Below are 18,817 nucleotides of genomic sequence, written 5' to 3'. Positions count from 1 at the left end.
CTCGCTGGCCCAGTGTGCTAAAATGTTGTCAAGGAGCCTAGGTGACCTAGTAGTTAGCTCGCTAGTGCGGCACTATGGTCAAGAGCCTCCCACCAAGGCCTATTCTGGCTTTCTCTCCAGTCACGAGGAAAGGTAGGCCATCAACCTGCGGATGGTTCTGTGTTTTCCCCCAATTCTCTGCTGGTTTTCTCCCAGAATTATGCTGGGCACACTTTTGTAAGTGAAATATTCTGAAAAAACAATCAGATAAATAAATAAAATGAACAAAACATTGTTGAGGTCCCTTACTTGAAACAAGAATGGTGTGGAACACCAATCAAATGAGTTTATTTGATTGTTGTTTAATGCCTTTAGTCAATGTTTCCCTTCTCTGATGATGGGAATGTTCTAGGGTGTGGTTATAAAAAAACAACAAAGCTTTGTATGTTTCCTTAATTTGCATATTTAATTTTTTTTAAGATTTATTATATTTGCTAATTGTGTATCTTTGCTAATTGTTTGTCTTTAGTCATCCACATGGAAAATGAGGATGTATATGTAGAATTTGACAAAAACAAGATTTACTCATCTCAATTTTGATGCCAACATTTCAACAATAACCCCTTGTTGTGTTTTTAATTTATACATTTGTATGTGAAATTCATCAGGAATAATAGGGAATCTGGTGCCCTAAGTATGCCCCATGCAATTAGTCCTGTTTTAAGTGAGTTTAAAACCATACATTTTTTAACTCAAGTAACAGTGGAACTCTGCCTGCCCCCATCGTATGAAAATTGTAGCCCAAAATTTGTCATGTGCTATCATTGAATGAATGACTGGATTGTCTAGACATGCCCCAGACTGGAGATAAATACATTACGGGTTAATGGGTCCAGGTTCTAAGTTTATACAGGTAGTTTCCTGTGATAGGGTCAGTGCCATGAGCTGCAGTTGCCTTCTGTATCCATATTGTAAAGCATTACATGTCTTTCCAGGTCAATTTCCTTTCCTCCCACCATAAAGCTGGTTGCGGTCGAATAAGTGAAATATTCTTGAGTACAGCGTAAAATACCAATTAAATAAATCAAATGCATGTATCTTATAAAGCGGGTCACATCATGTCTTTGCAGAGGTCAAGGTCAGCAATGTTATATCATCGATTTCAACACAGATTGTGGTGAATGTTATCAATCCGGAACCAAAGGATCTCCAGCTTGGGCTATTGACAGCGGAGGAATATCGTCCGTCCTGCACCCCAAAGAAATGCAACATTCAGCCGGGCACCGCAGCAGTTGCAGTCTTTGCAAACTACACGTCGTCCATCGAAGCGTCTGTGTCTGTGGGTGCAAACCTGACGTTTGTTCTGGAGTACGGTGATGACGGGTCTGTGTATGAGCACCGGCCCAGCGATGACACCCCTAACTGTGAAGAGAGGAACTGCACTTCTGTCGTACAGGTAAGACTACTGTCTATTTCATAATATTAGAATGAAGAAGTGTGTATATATATGTGTGTTTGACTATGTTCGGTTGTCTGTTTGGTTGTCTGTTCAGTGAGTTCATTTGTTTGTCAACAATTTTCTCTGCGTTGCACTTTGTTTCATTTCAATGGATCTTGGAAAATTAACATTACATGTGAGTTACTTACACATGTGTTAAATGTATTGGTAAAAATTTACCAAAGGCTTTGATTAAGAAAGAAATTGTACCAGAAGTTTTTATGTTTGGATGCTTACTGAAAAGTCTTATGCATCTATCAATAGATTATTTTTACTATTTATTTGCAATTGAGTTCTTTCTGAAAACAAGGACCTGACATAGTTGAAGGTACATAAGTAATTTCACTTCAGCACAGAGATGAACTCTTTCATGTGACAATCAATTTTCACCTGGGTAATACATTTGGGGGATAGATGCTCACGTTGGTGTATTGGAGCAAACATTATGGCATCTTGTTTCATGTGTGCTGTGTGGGAAATTTTGTGGACATGGCAAATAGTCTCTAAGCTTGATGTCAAGCTTCTGGTGAATTAAGGATGCCTAGGATGTTAGGCAAATTTTTCAAGGATCTAAGTAAGGGTGTCTTGTAGGTTAGGCAAATAAGTCATGGATGTAAATGAGGGTGTCTTGGATGTTAGGCAAATGTGTCATGGATGTAAATGAGGGTGTCTTGGATGTTAGGCAAATGTGTCATGGATGTAAGTAAGGGTGTCTCGTAGGTTAGGAAAATATGTCATGGATGTAAGTGAGGGTGTCTTGAATGTTAGGCAAATGTGTCATGGATGTAAGTGAGGGTGTCTTGGATGTTAGGCAAATGTGTCATGGATGTAAGTAAAGGTGTCTCGTAGGTTGGGCAAATGTGTCATGGATGTAAGTGAGGGTGTCTTGGATGTTGGCAAATGTGTCATGGATGTAAGTGAGGGTGTCTTGAATGTTAGGCAAATGTGTCATGGATGTAAGTGAGAGTGTCTTGGATGTTAGGCAAATGTGCCATGGATGTAAGTGAGGGTGTCTTGAATGTTATGCAAATGTGCCATGGATGTAAGTGAGGGTGTCTTGGATGTTAGGCAAATGTTTCATGGATGTATGTTGGGTGTCTTGGATGTTAGGCAAATGTGTCATAGATGTGGATAAGGGTGTCTTGGATGTTAGGCAAATGTGTCATGGACGTGCGTAACGGTGTCTTGGATGGTAAGCAAATGTGTTATGGATGTAAGTAAGGGTGTCCTTTAAGAAGGCAAGAATGTTGTTGATGTGAATTCATGTACATATTATAGGCAAGTGTGTATTGGATGTAAATGTAGACAAGAGTGTTTGGAATTCATGGCAGAAATGTCTTGAATGTGGACCATGTAGTGCCGGGGATATGCTGTGTGCCTTGTAATGAAGGATGGCTGAATATTAGGGTGATCAGTAAGGTCTAAGTTTTCCAAAATTTTGGACTGTTTCTCTAGTTACAAACATCAGTGCAATGATGGAGATGTATGTTTTCCATCAGTTTTATCGTTTCATGTTTAATTTCTGCTCAGACATGTGATTCCCGAGCAGATGGTGTTTGGGGCGGCTGCTCAGATTCACAGCACCTATGCAGTACGTGTGTTATTAGACTAGTGCCTGGTGTTTGTTAACATGTACAAGTGTTAGATTCTTTGCCTTTCAACACCTGTCAGGATATACACATGTACAGATCTACATGAACATACATGGCTCCCTGGATGCAGCTGCTGGGTGGGGATGGGGGATAGGAGGGGTGAATGAGTAGAGCCCAGAGTGTAATTTATCTCCACCTATCCAATCCTCATTGTATATCCTCATTTTAAAGAAACTACACCAGAGATTCTGGCCTGCAAATAACTTCTTAAGACATGGCTGACAAACCCATGTTTACATTTTTGGCCAAAAATGGATCAGCTCTAATCCAACAAAAATTCTTTGCTGCCACTTTACGAAATATCAGCCTTGTCTGTGCACAAGTTATTGTTCAAAATGATTCACAAAATTTATAAAGCAGGTCACATTAGAACATTTGAACACTATATAGTATGTGCATGTCTGCCTGTTCCCCCCCCCCCCCCCCACACCCTTATAAACAATTGATTATGACTGTATTTCTACCAGTGACTTCTTCACTGACACAAGCACATTTTACCTCAGTTACACAAAGTGTACTCTGCCTCACCTGCCATTCTTACTTTTTTAGTCATGGGTGCATCTGTTCAGATGTTTGTTAGCTGTAGATCTCCACCCATAAATCTGAACACAGCCTTTAGCAAAGGATCAACTACTGATCATGATACAACAGCACCATCAAACTCAAATACACACACTTGTGCCCATGATGTCCACAGCTCTACTTCTGCTAACTGCGTGATTATCTCCCCTGAGACTACTGGGCTTACTTGCCATGAATAATAGACCACTTCTGTTATAAACAACAACTTTTTTCAACCAAGCCTTTGAACAAGTTTCAACATGTTTAAAACAAATATGTTTGGTTCCTTCAAGAAAGATGATTTAGTTATGTTTTTAAAACACTTATTAGATTTACAGGAAAATATGTAAAGATGTAAATGATTCATTCATTCTGCAGGGAACTATAGTGTGAGAAAAGTTGTTTTGTTTTGCTTATTTAAAACAACTTTAGGTGATAATCAACATTTCAATCCATGATAGCTGCGGAAACTTTTAGTCATTTGTGTGTGTAGAAAATTAAAAAGAACTGATCTTACTTTGAAGTCATTGTTGTATTTTGCGTACATGTATTTTTTGGCCTGTGCACAATGGGACAAAATGGCGTGTTGAACCTAGAAACTGTATGTAGGACAAATATCCCGAAGAATTTACACCAGTTAATTCCAGATGATCAGTTTTTGGGGTTTTTTTTAGTTTCTCTCCTGTTTTATGTGAAGTTTTTCTTTTCCTCACTCTCCTCCTTTTTAACCCTCCATACTCTTTCCCTTTTCTGCTTACAATGGGTGATGTAGATGCCAAGTAAATAAAAGTGCGGGTATCTGTACAGTTGTCTGCTCCATTGACATTAATACCCAACATTCCGGAAGAAGTGTGGCAGGGATGCGAGTCCAGATAGGCAGACTTGAGCATACTTCCTATGGCCTTTAGGGAAGCACCCCGCGCGGGAAGGAAACGCTGTGCCCGACACAAAAGCCGAGGCACATTTGAGGCTTGTTTGATGTTTGGGATGGTGTCCAGGTGTAGCTCTTCTGTGTTAAGAGGCACAGCTGGTGTTTTAGGTACGAGATGTGCGGACTCTGGGATCAAGCCTCTGTTGTATGAATGTAGAGCTGCGCTGAGTAGAAAGAGAAGTTTTGTCATTTGAGGACATGTACCTTTTGTGTCTTAATGAAGTTGTAATTTTTATCATGATTAAATCTGTAAAAAATATTTTGAACATAGCCTAAAACTTAAAATTCTTAGCAGCCCATTTTGTAGAAGTTTGAAAACCCAGTGTGTGTTGAAATGTAGAAATGCCACATTCAAATGTGCAGCCATTGTAATAAGAACATGGGGATGGGGAATAAAATTATGTCATTCAGTTTGACTTGAGTTTTCCTGTCTAACTCCCTGCATTGTCTTTGCCTGTCGTCACAAAAGTTTCATTCTTATGCGAGTGATCATTGTGAATTTCTTAGGTTCTCATTTTATGTGATCCTGAATTGCCCACTTATTAAACCATGCTTTACCCTATCCTCTCAAATCCGCTGTACCTGTACACAGGTACATGCACTGTAATGGTCCACCCTCTACAGGACAATGCATTCAGTATGGATGTGTAATTGAGGCTTCTCTCTTATTTCTATCATCCCACCCTACCCCCACAATCTGAGGTATCTCCCGGTGAGGGATGCCTTTTCCCCCTGGCTCTCCCTCCAAACTGGAATATTCCCTGGCCCCATGGCCTTTCTGTGGAATGTAACACCCACAGGGCACTAAGCCACAATGTAAGCCAGGTACAGAGTACAGAAAGGCCAAAGGTAACAGCCTGGACTAAACCAACTTTGCCTGAAGATTTGCTGGTGAAACTGGATACGGGTATATCAAGGCTCTGTTATATCAGACAATGCTGGACTGGACAGGCATATGAGTCCTTGACTGAATGAACATATGAACTTCGAGCATTATTCATTGCATTCCAGTTTTTGGTAGATGTGGCAGGTTTTTTTTCTGTGTGATGTTAGGCTAGAGTGTATTAATTGTCTCAGGGAGTCAACATTATTGCAAATTTGGGAAGGTTAAAGTTTTGTATTCATTAATGGGTGAAGTTGGACTTGAGAATTAGAATTATTTGCAATGTTGAAACGGTAGGGAGAAGTCTGTAATAGGCCTTGAAATTGGAACTGCGTATGCAGAATGTCATGGAACACTGCTTTAAGCTTACCCTATTTCTTGTAAGATATGGGACACCTGGTCTGCTCAATTTAGCCAATATATATATGTAATTCTAGCAGGAATATTGAGTTTGTTTTTTTCTCACAAGGTTAGACCATCTATTGACAACAAACTGATATCCAAAAGGCTGGTAAAGAAATGTAATATTCTGATTTCAGCAATACTAATATCTGTCCCAAATTTTAGAAGAATTAGGGTATATTGCGTTGAACATTTATTCCAAGTAGCCTGAAAAATGAATTTTGTGCCTGGACATGCCTTGAAATTTGAATTGTTGAACTCTGTTAGTGTCTAAGTAGTCAGAGTCATCAGATTCACCAGCATTATAATCAAGTAATGGTAGAGGTTGTCTTCAGTTTTGAGTGTTCTAGCTGTCTGCCATGTCCGGGATCAGTGTGTCTTATGTGGACATTGGTGTGACTCGACCAGATGGTTGAACTAACAAACCACCAGATTACCACAACTGCGAACACATTGGTGTGTTTGAATAAAGCTCTCATCGTCTCTCTATCACCCAGGACTGTTGACTGTGTGTACAGTGATCTGTCAGTTAGCCATCAAAGAGGTTTTAAATCTTTCTCCTAACCCTCCTAAATTGGTGAAGGACTGAAGTGTATGGTAAATCTGTCATTCAGAGCTATGTTGACTGTATGCCTGTACATTTAGATACACTAATATGTCATAGGAGGCCTCCATGGCTGAGGGGCTGGGGGTTAGCACCCAGAGAGGGGGTTAGGCGGTCACTGTCAGTTCATGCTGAAGATCTTCCAGCAACTTGCAGATGGTCATGGTTTCCCCAGGCTCTGCCCCGTTTCCTCCCACCATAATGCTGGCCGCCGCCGTATAAGTGAAATATTCTTGAGTAGGGCGTAAAACACCAATCAAATAAATAAATACTTATCTTTGTGAAGTTACATGTACTTCTATACATTCTCATCTATTGAGACCTATACAGCATAGTTTTTATTATTTGTGTTTTTCATTATTTGAATGGACAAAATGAACAAAAAAGCAAAACTTAAAGTGAATACCACCTTTAATTGCCTTGTTTTTTTGCTCTGTGATTTTGGATAAAGAGTATTTTTATATGAACAATAATGCCATTCTAGAAGGATTCCCACTTGGTCTGGGAATGTTAAATTGTTAAATTACCAATTTTTATATGAACAATAATGCCATTCTAGAAGGATTCCCACTTGGTCTGGGAATGTTAAATTGTTAAATTACCAATTTTTATATGAACAATAATGCCATTCTAGAAGGATTCCCACTTGGTTTTTGTAATGTTGAACTGTTAAATTACCAGTGTCCAGAATGATTGTGTCTTGTTTCACTGAACCAAGTATAAAACAGCATTGAAGGCTTATGGTATTACATGATTGCAGCTAAGCTCTTAAGTGGCATTATTCTGTGGTCTGTGCAAAGCTGTCTGAAAAAGTGAATGGCTCCTTGTCATGATTCTGTAATTTCAAACCCTGGTGTCAAAGACAATATTGACATCAATCACGACAATGCCTCACTAAGGTGTGGAATTTCATACCAAGGGAAGGAACTGCAGACACCTTAAGGATTCCCTCTGCACTGATTGCAGGTCTAGTGGGAGAATGGCTTTAAAGCTATTACCATTAAAGATTTCCCTGCGATAAAACCCTGTGCAGCAAAGAAAGGACTTTAGACCTGACACTATTCTCTTTATTTTCATTGAGAGACTTGGTTTTCCGGTCAGAAAAGTTTGAAACAAAGGCGTTTAAAATAAAACCCATCAGTACATCATTCAAGATAATCAGTTTGATTTGTGTTTATCGCCATGCCCAAGAATGTATGTAACATGCGTTTGTTCTGTGCAAGTATTATTGTGCAAAGCTTTTGCATAAATGACTGCCAATTCAACCAAGATTTATCAGTACCGGTATGGGGAAGGTATTCAAAAATCATACATGTATTTACGTTCTCTGCATCCAGTATAAAAAAAAAACTACTGCATAGGGTAAAACATTGGCAATTGCATGGTCACACATAACCAGTCAAATATGGTTTCGTGTCAGTTCCCCTTAGTTAGGGATTTGTTTTAACCGTTCAAGCTTGTAGATGCTTAAAACACTAGCCACTAGCAATCCCCATAACACCATGGCTTAAGCAGAATTAGGTACAAAGAAAATGCTGTAATGTCAATTACAGTTTAAGCAGATGTCATTGGCCTAGTTTGAATTAGTTTATCTAAGCTGTCCTGATAGTGGGACAGAAAATGCCACTTAGCACTATTGAGTCAGAAGAAGCTAGAAGTCTTTATTACTTTGTTTCATAGTATACAAGGCTCATGCATGTACTTAGATTTGTATAATTTTGCTGCAGTGGTCATTGACTTGACTCTGAGCTGCTGAACATGTGTAAATGGAGTGATTAAAACATTGGGGTGTTTCTCAGGGCACTCCAAGGACATGGATACCCTGGGCTTGGGCAGGGGAATGTTGATAGGACTAAACAAACAGCAGAGCAGACACTGTAACTGTTTGGCTATGTACATTAGTGAGGGGACAAGGGTGTTTTATCAGGGGATGCCATATGTGCTTAGAGCCTGGTCACAGTACCAGACAGGGGTAAGCACGATGTGAAGGCATTTGTACCATTCCAGTATTAACAGAACAGCTCATTAATACTAATGCTTAGTCTTAACATTTGTCCACGTGAATTATTCATCTTGGTGAGACATTATCAGCTTTAGCAGAGAAAAATATTGGTTTTGACGCTCATCTTCATGACTTTGCTAAGAAGTTTCTTTTTGTATTTTTTCAGCAGTGATTGAGAAAGCAAATACATGTACATCTAGGCTATGAAAAACCATTTTAATGATTGTATGTTAAACCTACAACCTACAATAAGTTGGTCATCTAGTATGATAATACATCACCTAAAATTTCATCAAAAAAAAAAAATTATCTTCATCAAAGCATTTTTGAGGCAAGTAAAAATTGTAAAATATTGCTGTTGGTGCTGAAACTGTACATTTTCCCAGTAGGATGATATCCACCTTTTCGACCACCTCTGCAACCAATATTTTGAAACATTCTGAGAGAATTGTAGGGTGTAGAGAAATAAGTTGCACAGTTTTAAGAAGTTGCGTCTTTAATGACCCAAAGTAATCCGTTTTAGTGTCATTTTCTTAATAATTGTATGCATAAATTGCACTGAAAGAAAGGGATTCAGTGGTTGAACTGGTCGAAGATTTACTGTATGTACAAATATTTAATTCCTGTACAAATTTGTTCATTAAAATTAAACTGTTTTGAGTCAGATTTTAATCAGCTGCTAAGAGATTGACCAAAATGACGAAGTGGCATAGTTCCTGTATTTGGATGTACCATATTTGGCCTTCAAACTTGCCTGAAAGAGTCAATTTTGGTAATTTATTAATTCTCATAAAATATTTCACTCAGTGATAAAGCTCAAATTTTTCCAGAAGGGTATATGACATGCTAACTTCAGAAAAAAAAAAAACACCCACAAAATCTGTTTCTAAGACCAATAAACTAGAACTCTCAAAAATCTTGCAAAATCAATAATTTTGTCTTGGATAAAATTTTAGGTCGATTTGTACAGGATATGTAGATGATATTGCTCAGTGAAATTTTGGCAGTGGAGACAACATTAGCAGTGATATCCATGTTTTCCATTAGCTGCCAGATTCAAGTCCAGACTTCAGCATGTGGGAAACAGCTTTAAAACCTTTCTCTATTAGGATCAGCATCCACACTGAATATGTACTTGTACTGTTCATTATGGGTCTATAAGAAATGCCATATATACACATATTTGGAGATGAGGAGTTCAAGGTTAAATCTGCACTTCATTTGTCCTATTGTTTCACATGGGTTTTTATTATGAGTATGCCATGTCCGTGGCCAGAATGTGTGGCGGCCGGCTCCACCCTTGAGCGGAGTTAACCGGCCTGTCTGAGGTATTAAGGGTATGTGATTGATTGTGGATTGGTGAAGGCCAGCATAGTGCTCTCTCCTCAATCAATGTTAGCTGTCAGTACAAGCAATAACTACATTTGTCCCTGTGCTGCTTCGTTAGTTCCGTTTGTTTGTAATTCGGCCAGTTTTATGTCCTGGAAAGAACATATACGCGTTTGCGTCTTACTTCTACGCCACATATAAACAGTTGCATGTACATGCATTAGTATTTACAAGCTACAGTATTTCAAACCTGTTAATGGTCATGGGTTTCCCCCCAGGTTCTGCCTGGTTTCCTCATGCCATAATTCTTCATTCTGTTGTTCAAAGGAAATACTCTTGAGGACAGAGTTAAACACTAATCAGCTAAATAAATGAACACAAACCACATTTCACGTAATGTTTGGTGTGTAAAAGTGCAACTTTTCGAATTCCGTAAAAGCTTTAAGTTATTGTTTTTGATCCAGCACTCAAGTTTTACTGAGGAGAAATTAATCAGACTTTTCAATTGACTCTTGGGGCCTCCGTGGCTCAGTTGGTTAGCGCGCTAGCGCAGCGTAATGACCCAGGAGTCTCTCACCAATGGTCGTGGGTTTCCCCCGGGCTCTGCCCGATTTCCACCCACCATAATGCTGGCCGCCGTCATATAAGTGAAATATTCTTGAGAATGGCGTAAAACACCAATCAAATAAATAAATGACTCTTAAGTGGTCCTATAAGGTGCATCAGTTAACGAGAATCGAGCAAAATGTGTAACCTGCAAAATGCTGACTTTTACGCGAAGTGCTGCACTATATATATCATTAAGCATATGTCTCTGATCTTGTCATCTTTTCTACATGTACTTGCAGGGCCGTATCTAGAGTAACCTTGGTTCTGGAAAACATTTGGGTTCCTAAACTGTTGGCTACCAAAACTTGTAATAAAACTAACAAGTAAATTAAACAAAAATATGGCAGTTTATATATAAAAAGTTAAGTTTTCATGTAAATTTCTTTCATTCTCAGACTTAAGAGCTCTTAAAAAGCATCATTTTGAGTTGCATTTTTAAAATTTTTGCATTCAGTCACACTGTTACCACCAAAGTTTGGGATCAGAACATTTAAGGTTTTTTCTAGATGTGGCCCTGACTTGTAAGTGGTTCATATTTTGACCCATGTTGTGATCTAGCCCTGTGTTTCCTCAGTTCCATAAAGATTGCTTTAATTCAGAAGCAGATCTGTGAAATAATTTGTTGGGTGGAATTGGTCCGACCGACATGATACATCTATTGTCAATTTAATACTCGCTATGAAGCCAGGATCCATCAGTATTGTTACATTTCCTGCATTTATATTGATGTTCTTAGCCTTTCTAAACACAAGCAAGAAAAATTCCTTAATCTTGCCTAGATAAATGTACGTTTGTCATTTATGCCAGGCGGTAGATGTATATACATGGACTTGGTTTCATGAAACTTTGTAAGTTACATGTATTTAGATTAAGTAAATGTGTTTTGTTAAAAGGAGAAGAAAACATAAAAATGATGGCAAAATCAGATGAGAGAGCTTCAGAACTTATTTGTTAATATGATCTTTAATATTTTGGGGGGTTTTTTTTCCAATAGAAAAGGGTATTTGAAAATATTTTTGTATGGTGGGTATTTGGGACCAACTTTTAGTATTTCTCATGGTTGCATAATAATGTTCTCAATAAGGATGTGATGCTTGTCTCATAAATTTATTTGAATGTAAATTTGTTGTTTATATCCAAACATATGCATTTAACCTAAACTGTGATAACATCTATGAACATTTCAAAAATATAAATATGATCCAAATTGAGGTTTATTGCGTTTGTTAGCTGAATGTGCATTCTAGTGCAAAAATATTTATTAAACCTGTGATACATTCTCATTTATGACATTATTAAACAAAGACTGTAAATACCAAAAGGTGGTCCCAAATACCCACCATACAAAAAAAATTTTCTTTTCTCCTTAAGGAAAAATCAGAAAAAATATTGAAGACCACATTTAGGAATAACTTTTCACACTCTTTCATCTGAACTGTGCCATTTTTATGTTTTCTCCACCTTAAAGCAACTGTGCTTTGTTTGAGCAACATAATACTATTTTTATTTAGTGCCTGACTTCAATTTTTCAAGAATCACCCCTTGGCCAAAAAAACAGCCAACTTAAGCCATTTTCTGAACAAATTTCATGTTACCACGCACAGAACTTTAAATAGCACTTTGAAAGTGTCCTTATTGTTTATTGTCCTGTTTCAACCCCACAATTAAGAACATTTCACTTACACAACAGTCCTCAAGTGGGCTCATGGACAAGACTAAAGATTAAACCACTGCCCTTTGTGAGGTACCTCATGCACCCACTGACTTGAAGCCATCGGTGAACTACACTGTGGCTAAATATTTAAAGCCATTAAAGGCCCAGTGTGTTTGATAATTGATTTGAAAAATAACTTAGTTTACTTGGAAAAATGTACAATATACTTATAGTAATTTAGTGTTTAAAAAGACTCTTCTTCTGTATTTAAAAATAAGTTAAAGTTTCACCTTACGAATAATTCCTGCTGTAACCAAAAGTTTGTCTGATTTTGGCCACCAAAACTAAAACAAGTAAATTAAACAAAAATATGGTGGTTTATCCATAAAAAGTTAAGTTTTCGTGTAAATTTCTTTCATTCACAGACTTAAGAGCTCTTAAAAAGCATCATTTTGAGTTGCATTTTTTAAATTTTTCATATGCAGTCACACTGTCTACTGTAATAATTCCTGCTGTAACCAAAAGATTGTCTGAATGAAAGATATTTATCCAAAAAACTGAAACTATTTTGCACTTGGTATTTTAGCATTTTAATATCCCACCATCAGGAGCACTATATGGATGGCAATGGCATATACAGACTGGGTTTTTTTTTTTTGCAAAAGTGTGATGATCATTGCAAAAGCCGAGGAGTGTGATTTGCACACCTATAACATTCTCACTCCAGAGACACTGAGCAATTGTATGTCAGGCATGTGTCATTAGCACACTTGGAACATGTTTCAGGAATGTGATTGTGTGAGAGTGGGATAGCAGGTCTGAACATCGAAAGCCTATTAAACACTGTAAATACATACACACTCGTGATGGTATAGTCAGATGCTGAAAAATATTAAAGGCAAAACAGTATCATTTTTCAGAATAACACTGTCTTTTACATGAATATTATCAGTAAAACTACTGAATGTTGAATGATTTCTGATTAACATGATTAATATAGAGAATGAATGATAATTTAGATAATTTGTTGATGTTAGAAATTAGACTGCGCTCTGAAAAAAAAAAAAAACTGTCTCTTGGTGTTCTTGAATATCTATCAGTTAATCCCTACTGTATTAAAGCAGAGAGAGCATAAGTTTTCTCATTAGGGCAGGATATTTGAGGTAAAGCGGCAAGTCAGTCGCCTAAGTCACACTTGCTGTGATTAATCCAAGGCGGAACGAGAAGACGATCACCCGAGAAACTCCTGAAAGACCCTAAAGTCCTTGTCAAAGCCGTTAGTTATTAACGCTGAGAGAATCTACTCCTGACAAAGATCAGATCCCCGAGCAAAACTACTCAGCCAGTTAATTTCATCAACCATGTCCCGTCATGGTCTTGACTATCGCATGATTATATGATGTCCAAAGGGGAAGAAAACGGCGCTTGTCATAAGTTGACCCTTGTACTGATTCGTTCTGCCTGATACAATATTGTCAGGCCTGATTTCACCATTTCTACATAGTTGTCATATGTGGTTAGGCAATGTTTAAGAATTTCAAAAGATTTTATTGTGAGAAAATATTGCATCGGCTTTAGAATATATGATAATGAATACATGTTGTGGTGTCAATAAATCCATGTCCAAGTCAGGCTTTTCAGTGGCAATAAATGATGTAATGATTTTTAGGGATGTCTGATACTTGGTAATAAATGATGCAATGATTTTTAGGGATGTCTGACACTTTTTCCAGATGAATGTGATGAAAAATACTTGCGTACCATTTTTAACAGGTCACATGATACAGTTGGACTTTTATACCTTCAAGGATAAAAGAGTTCAAACTCAAAGCTCTCGTATTCTTCAACGTTTTTTGCATGTTTGCAAGGTGTTTATTAAAGCATATTCTGAAAGCATTATTCTTTGTAGACTGATAAAATTATACTTTTCGTCAAGCTCTCAACTAATGTAGTTGGTCTCCAACTTCAAAATAAAAATGTGCGTAAATTGTGCTGAAAGTTGCAGTTTCATGTGCGAAAAGGTTGAGGAATTAGGGTAGTAAAAGTATTTGTTACTGTAAATGCAAAAAAGTATATTATTTCAGTTAAATTGGCATAAAAAGTGAAATTATGTCATATGTCTTCTATCAACATTTTGTTGTTCATAAGTTTTATGTATAGGTTGTCCGGTATACATATATCGTTCATCTGTACCTTGTTCTTAGAAGAACAAATTGTTGAGAGACGAGAGAACAAATGGCCTCCCAACATCGCCTTGTCTTGTAGGAACCATTTGAGCGGTTTGTACGAGGCTTTAATGGCATTCAGATAGACTGAGGTGACTGGGGTTTGGAGAAATGATGGGAGGCCAGATGCCCTAGCCCTGGTTCCCATTTCCATTCAAGGCTGTCTGATTGCTTCTTGTAACAATAACATTGTGGGATGAAGGCTGCCGCGGCAAGGAATCCCCATAGTTCATCCTTGGGCTTGTGTGCACCCGTCCATCAGCGGCAGAAAATTGATGACTGCTCGCTTGACCGAAGTTAGGCCGAAGCTGGAGATCTGGTTGTCCAGAAGTGAGACGTAGTTATTGAATCATGACTCTGATTGTTCCTGCTCTGAGACGATCGAGTGCTATCTGGGTGAAAAGAGAGCGAGTGACAGAGAGAGAGGGGCCCGATTGTCCTGCTGCCCGAGTCTCATACTCCTCGATCCACAATTGGGTTATATGCGCATGGTCCGTGAAACTGGCGAGTCGTGACTTATACTATCCAACAGGCATATTGTAGCAGCCAACACAGCTTGGTGCATGAAAAAATTATTCTTTCACCCAATTCTGATAGTTCTGTTGATCTAAATAGAAAGGTGTTTTGAAGTTTGTTTAGAAGGCTGAAAAAATCTTAAGCTTCATCACCAAAAAGAATTATTTTGTGACCATTACTCGCCTCCAAAAATGCCCTTTCATGGGTTTCACTCTTCTGGGTGTTGTCAGCTGTCTTGTCCTCTTTTCAAATATCAAAGCTGACACATCAGTCACTTTTGACACTAAGGGCAGTATCCTCGGATAGGCAGAAATCAGGTGAACCTTCAACAGCTGCGTGCTATTTCAATGAGGCAGCACTAAAAATATGCGGGCATTGATACTGGCCTGTTAATAACAAACCAAAGTAATGATAAAATAGGGACAATGAAATCAACACCACATACCAAACCATTATGCTGGCTGGTGTTGTATAAGTGAAATATTCTTCAGTGCAGAATTATAGACAGGGAACACATTGATGACGTCCTAAAGGGAACACATGGACAACTCTTTTTACATTGGCCCTTATTAAGGAATACCACCCTGCAAGTTTTATTACCGACTTTTAACCATCAGGTGTAGGTAAATATATATTTTCTTTTTTTTTTTTTTTTAATTTTCTTTTTTTACTTTTTTTTATGATGATAGGGTGAATTTTTCTCAGGTCTACAATAATTGAAGTTGGGCATATTTGTTAATTTTCAGTTGCTGTTGTACATGACGTGTGGTGACATCTCTCTCAGAATGCTTGAGAAGTAACACTGTGCTCCTGTCACATACAAAATTTTTCACATTTTATCATTGGATTAAGTCAATGCAGTTAATATAATACATGTGATGTCCGCTGGGCCATGTCTTTGATCAGTGCATCCCTCTCACCTTCTGTGACAAACTTTCAGAGTGAAATATTAGACAGTCACTTTTACTGTGACAGAAGAGTGACAACAAGGGGGATAACCTTGTGCACCCTGCTGGGTATCTCCTCCTTTCTCATTGGTTGGTATGTGGAGTCTCAGGGGACAAAGTAAAGTGAGGCGCCCGACTCATCACCAGTGTAACACGGCAGTGGGGAAATAGACGATGAAGGATGAGACCTTTAAGGGCAGCCGCTAGAACACTGTTATTCTGGGCTGTAATTTGTCACCCGGATCGCCTCTGACAGTAATCGGTGATCAACAATAGCCTTCACAGGTTTTCCACCCCGAGTTTTTCCTTTGCATTGCCATCAGTTTTCCTTCATGGCCATTGACAGCTCGGTGACTTGCAAATCATTTCCATGATTAATTTACCAACTTCCCGATCAAAGAAATATTTGGTTTGTTGTGTGCATGCAGGTTTTTCTTTTCGCCTGTGTTTTTTTCCTCCCATACATGCTCTTCTGGCAGGCTGATGATATGATAAATATGATCCTATATGTGTGCAGAAAACAAGCTCTCCAAATGCTCACATACATAACAGGATTATTATTACTTCTCTCCAAGCACCATGTTATTGAACGTATGCTTTTGTTTATTAAGAATCCCAGTCTTGTTGTTTTGCCATGTTTGTATAGGTACAGTAGTTAAGGTAAAATTGTGTTCATGTATATACATGTATAGTAATGAACTTTTTTATTCTAGTAATATCTTTTCATCTCCACCCAGCACAAAACTGAGTACCATCATATGTCAAAGGAATCTCCACCCAGCTCAAAAACTGAATACCATCTTATGTTAGATGAGTGTTCTAAGAAACACATAAAACACCAATCCAGTAAATAAATAAATATTTGATATCCAAGGGTTAAACACCCGTTGTAGATTATGAGTGCATATACACCGCGCTTCGGACATGTACTAACATGTACATATATGCATTACAAGTGTATGAACAGTCGGAGAGGTCTGCACATGTATGGCATGCTGTGCATGCTTTTATCACGCACCAATGCATCGCTTTCTGGGCTCGCTGCCCTTCACAACCACAAGTGGATGACCCTTGCATCAGAAGCGATTCACATGTGCTCGTTCAGGCTTAGTGCCATTAATGACGTTCTCCCATTGACCTAGAATAAGCATTTGTCCATAACATTGCTATATATATATTCTGTATATCTGTTGGAATCCTCGCGTTGCACAATTTAGATAAAGAAGGTGCATATTGTAACAGGTTCTGTAGTATGTGGAGAGAATTTTCATATACTTATTGCAATTGCAATTCTGCAACCACATCAGTTAGTTCGATATATTTCAAGCACGCATGGATATTGTGTTTTCGTTATGGTTCTCATTAAGGTAGAATTTGGTTGAACATGTATGTGTTTTGTTATTTTAGGTGTAGGTGCTTTTATGTTCTATTGATAACTGGCTTGATTTTTTCTCTCGATGTCTCTGTCACACATTGGATTACAGAGGTATAATCACATGGAGGTTATATACCAGATGGAATATACATTATGGAGAAGGTAATGGAAGTGATCAAGATGTTTAAGGTTGAGTGAAAACCCTTGTGTACATGCTATTCACTAGTATATGGGTTTCAAGCTGGATCTAGACGTGGCTGCTTCATTTATTTATCAGTTTATCAGAATGTCTTCTCTGTAGTGTTATTTATTTGTCGTCGTTTATTGAAGTTGTGTTAATACCTTAGGGAAAGTAATTTAGCAGTGCATCACAGGTAACCAAGTATTTATTTATTTATTTGATTGGTGTTTTACGCCATACTCCAGAATATTTCACTTATACAGCGGCGCGCCAAATTTTTGTTTTGTCTTGTTTGATTGATTGGTTGATTGATCTGGGGATGGGTTAACACTTGGCCCGTCAGTATCGTGGCCGCCGTCGCGTGGCATAGAACATTGCCATACTCCCGACAGTAAGTGGTTAATTATGGGGAATAAGCTGTATCTTGTAAAGCTAGTCTGTAGTTCACCGGAAGACAATTGCCAACGGATGGAATTAGCCACGATTTAAAATGAGGTGTGCTGGGTTGTAATTGTGTTTGTCCCCTCCAGGAAGAAACAGCGTTTGTCACAGGGCTACGCTTCCACAAATCACTGCCACTGCATGCGGCCACGCCGATCAATGCTCACAGAACTTGTCGTTTTGCTGGCCCACTTTTTGAATGCGGAAGTTGACGGCGAGAATTTGAGCATTGAGTGATGGGTTATGGAGCAGGATTGCACCCCTAGGCTAAAGGCCGTTCTTCGGCATGCTAATAGCAGATTGCTGATCTTGAGAGAGGGAGAGCTGGCCTTGTCCTTTCTTCCCTCTGTCCCTCCATAGCTGTGAGGCAGGGAAACTGTATCTGGAGAGAGTGCCACATTCTGCTAACTATAGAATTTCATCAACAGGAACATTGTCACAGGGGGCCTAGGCTGAGTATGCTTGTAAATCCACCTTCACACAGTGTGAGAGGGGCTTTTGCTACCTGCTATATCTAATCAAGTATTTCTACGGAAGAATCGTACAATTTCGAACGGGGACACAGATTGCAGCGTGGATTTCATCAGGAATAAGATTGTCACCACGACTATGGATACATGTACAAACTTGTGTTAATAACACTCTGATGCCGGGACATATTCGCTGAGGAATCAGTCCTGTGTGTATGGATGTGACCAGAAGGGCCTTGATTGTGTTCCTATCATATGAAGTCGTGTGCCAACTGTGGCCTGAACCAAATGCTGTAGTCTTGAATATGGAATTTCATCCCCCAGGATATTGCCAATATAGGTTGCTTCAGATGATGGTACAGCTATAGGCAGATTAGAGCAGAGGGATATAACATATATCACAGGAAATATGTCCACCGTTTCTCATCAGGATCTTTCCAAGGTGCCATCACCAGGATGTTGTATCTGTAGACATTGTTTATGTGTTTACATGTAGAGTATACAAGGATTGTCTTCTGGTAAGGATTCCAAAAAGACTCTGCACTTTGTGATGATCAA

The 18,817-nt window shown here is 38.5% G+C and overlaps 1 protein-coding gene across 1 annotated transcript in view; it reads left to right on the top strand.

Annotated features, from left to right (window-relative positions):
• Window positions 1–18,817, top strand: part of LOC135477926 (uncharacterized) — a 159,935-nt gene that overhangs the window by 35,123 nt on the left and 105,995 nt on the right. The window contains exon 6 of the mRNA XM_064758149.1: window positions 1,110–1,435. Within this exon, the coding sequence (XP_064614219.1) occupies window positions 1,110–1,435 (326 nt within the window). The remainder of the gene's footprint in view (window positions 1–1,109; window positions 1,436–18,817) is intronic.

Source organism: Liolophura sinensis, chromosome 11 (assembly GCF_032854445.1).
Source record: "Liolophura sinensis isolate JHLJ2023 chromosome 11, CUHK_Ljap_v2, whole genome shotgun sequence".
NCBI classification, from domain to species: domain Eukaryota; kingdom Metazoa; phylum Mollusca; class Polyplacophora; order Chitonida; family Chitonidae; genus Liolophura; species Liolophura sinensis.
This window is presented reverse-complemented; position numbering and strand designations above follow the sequence as displayed.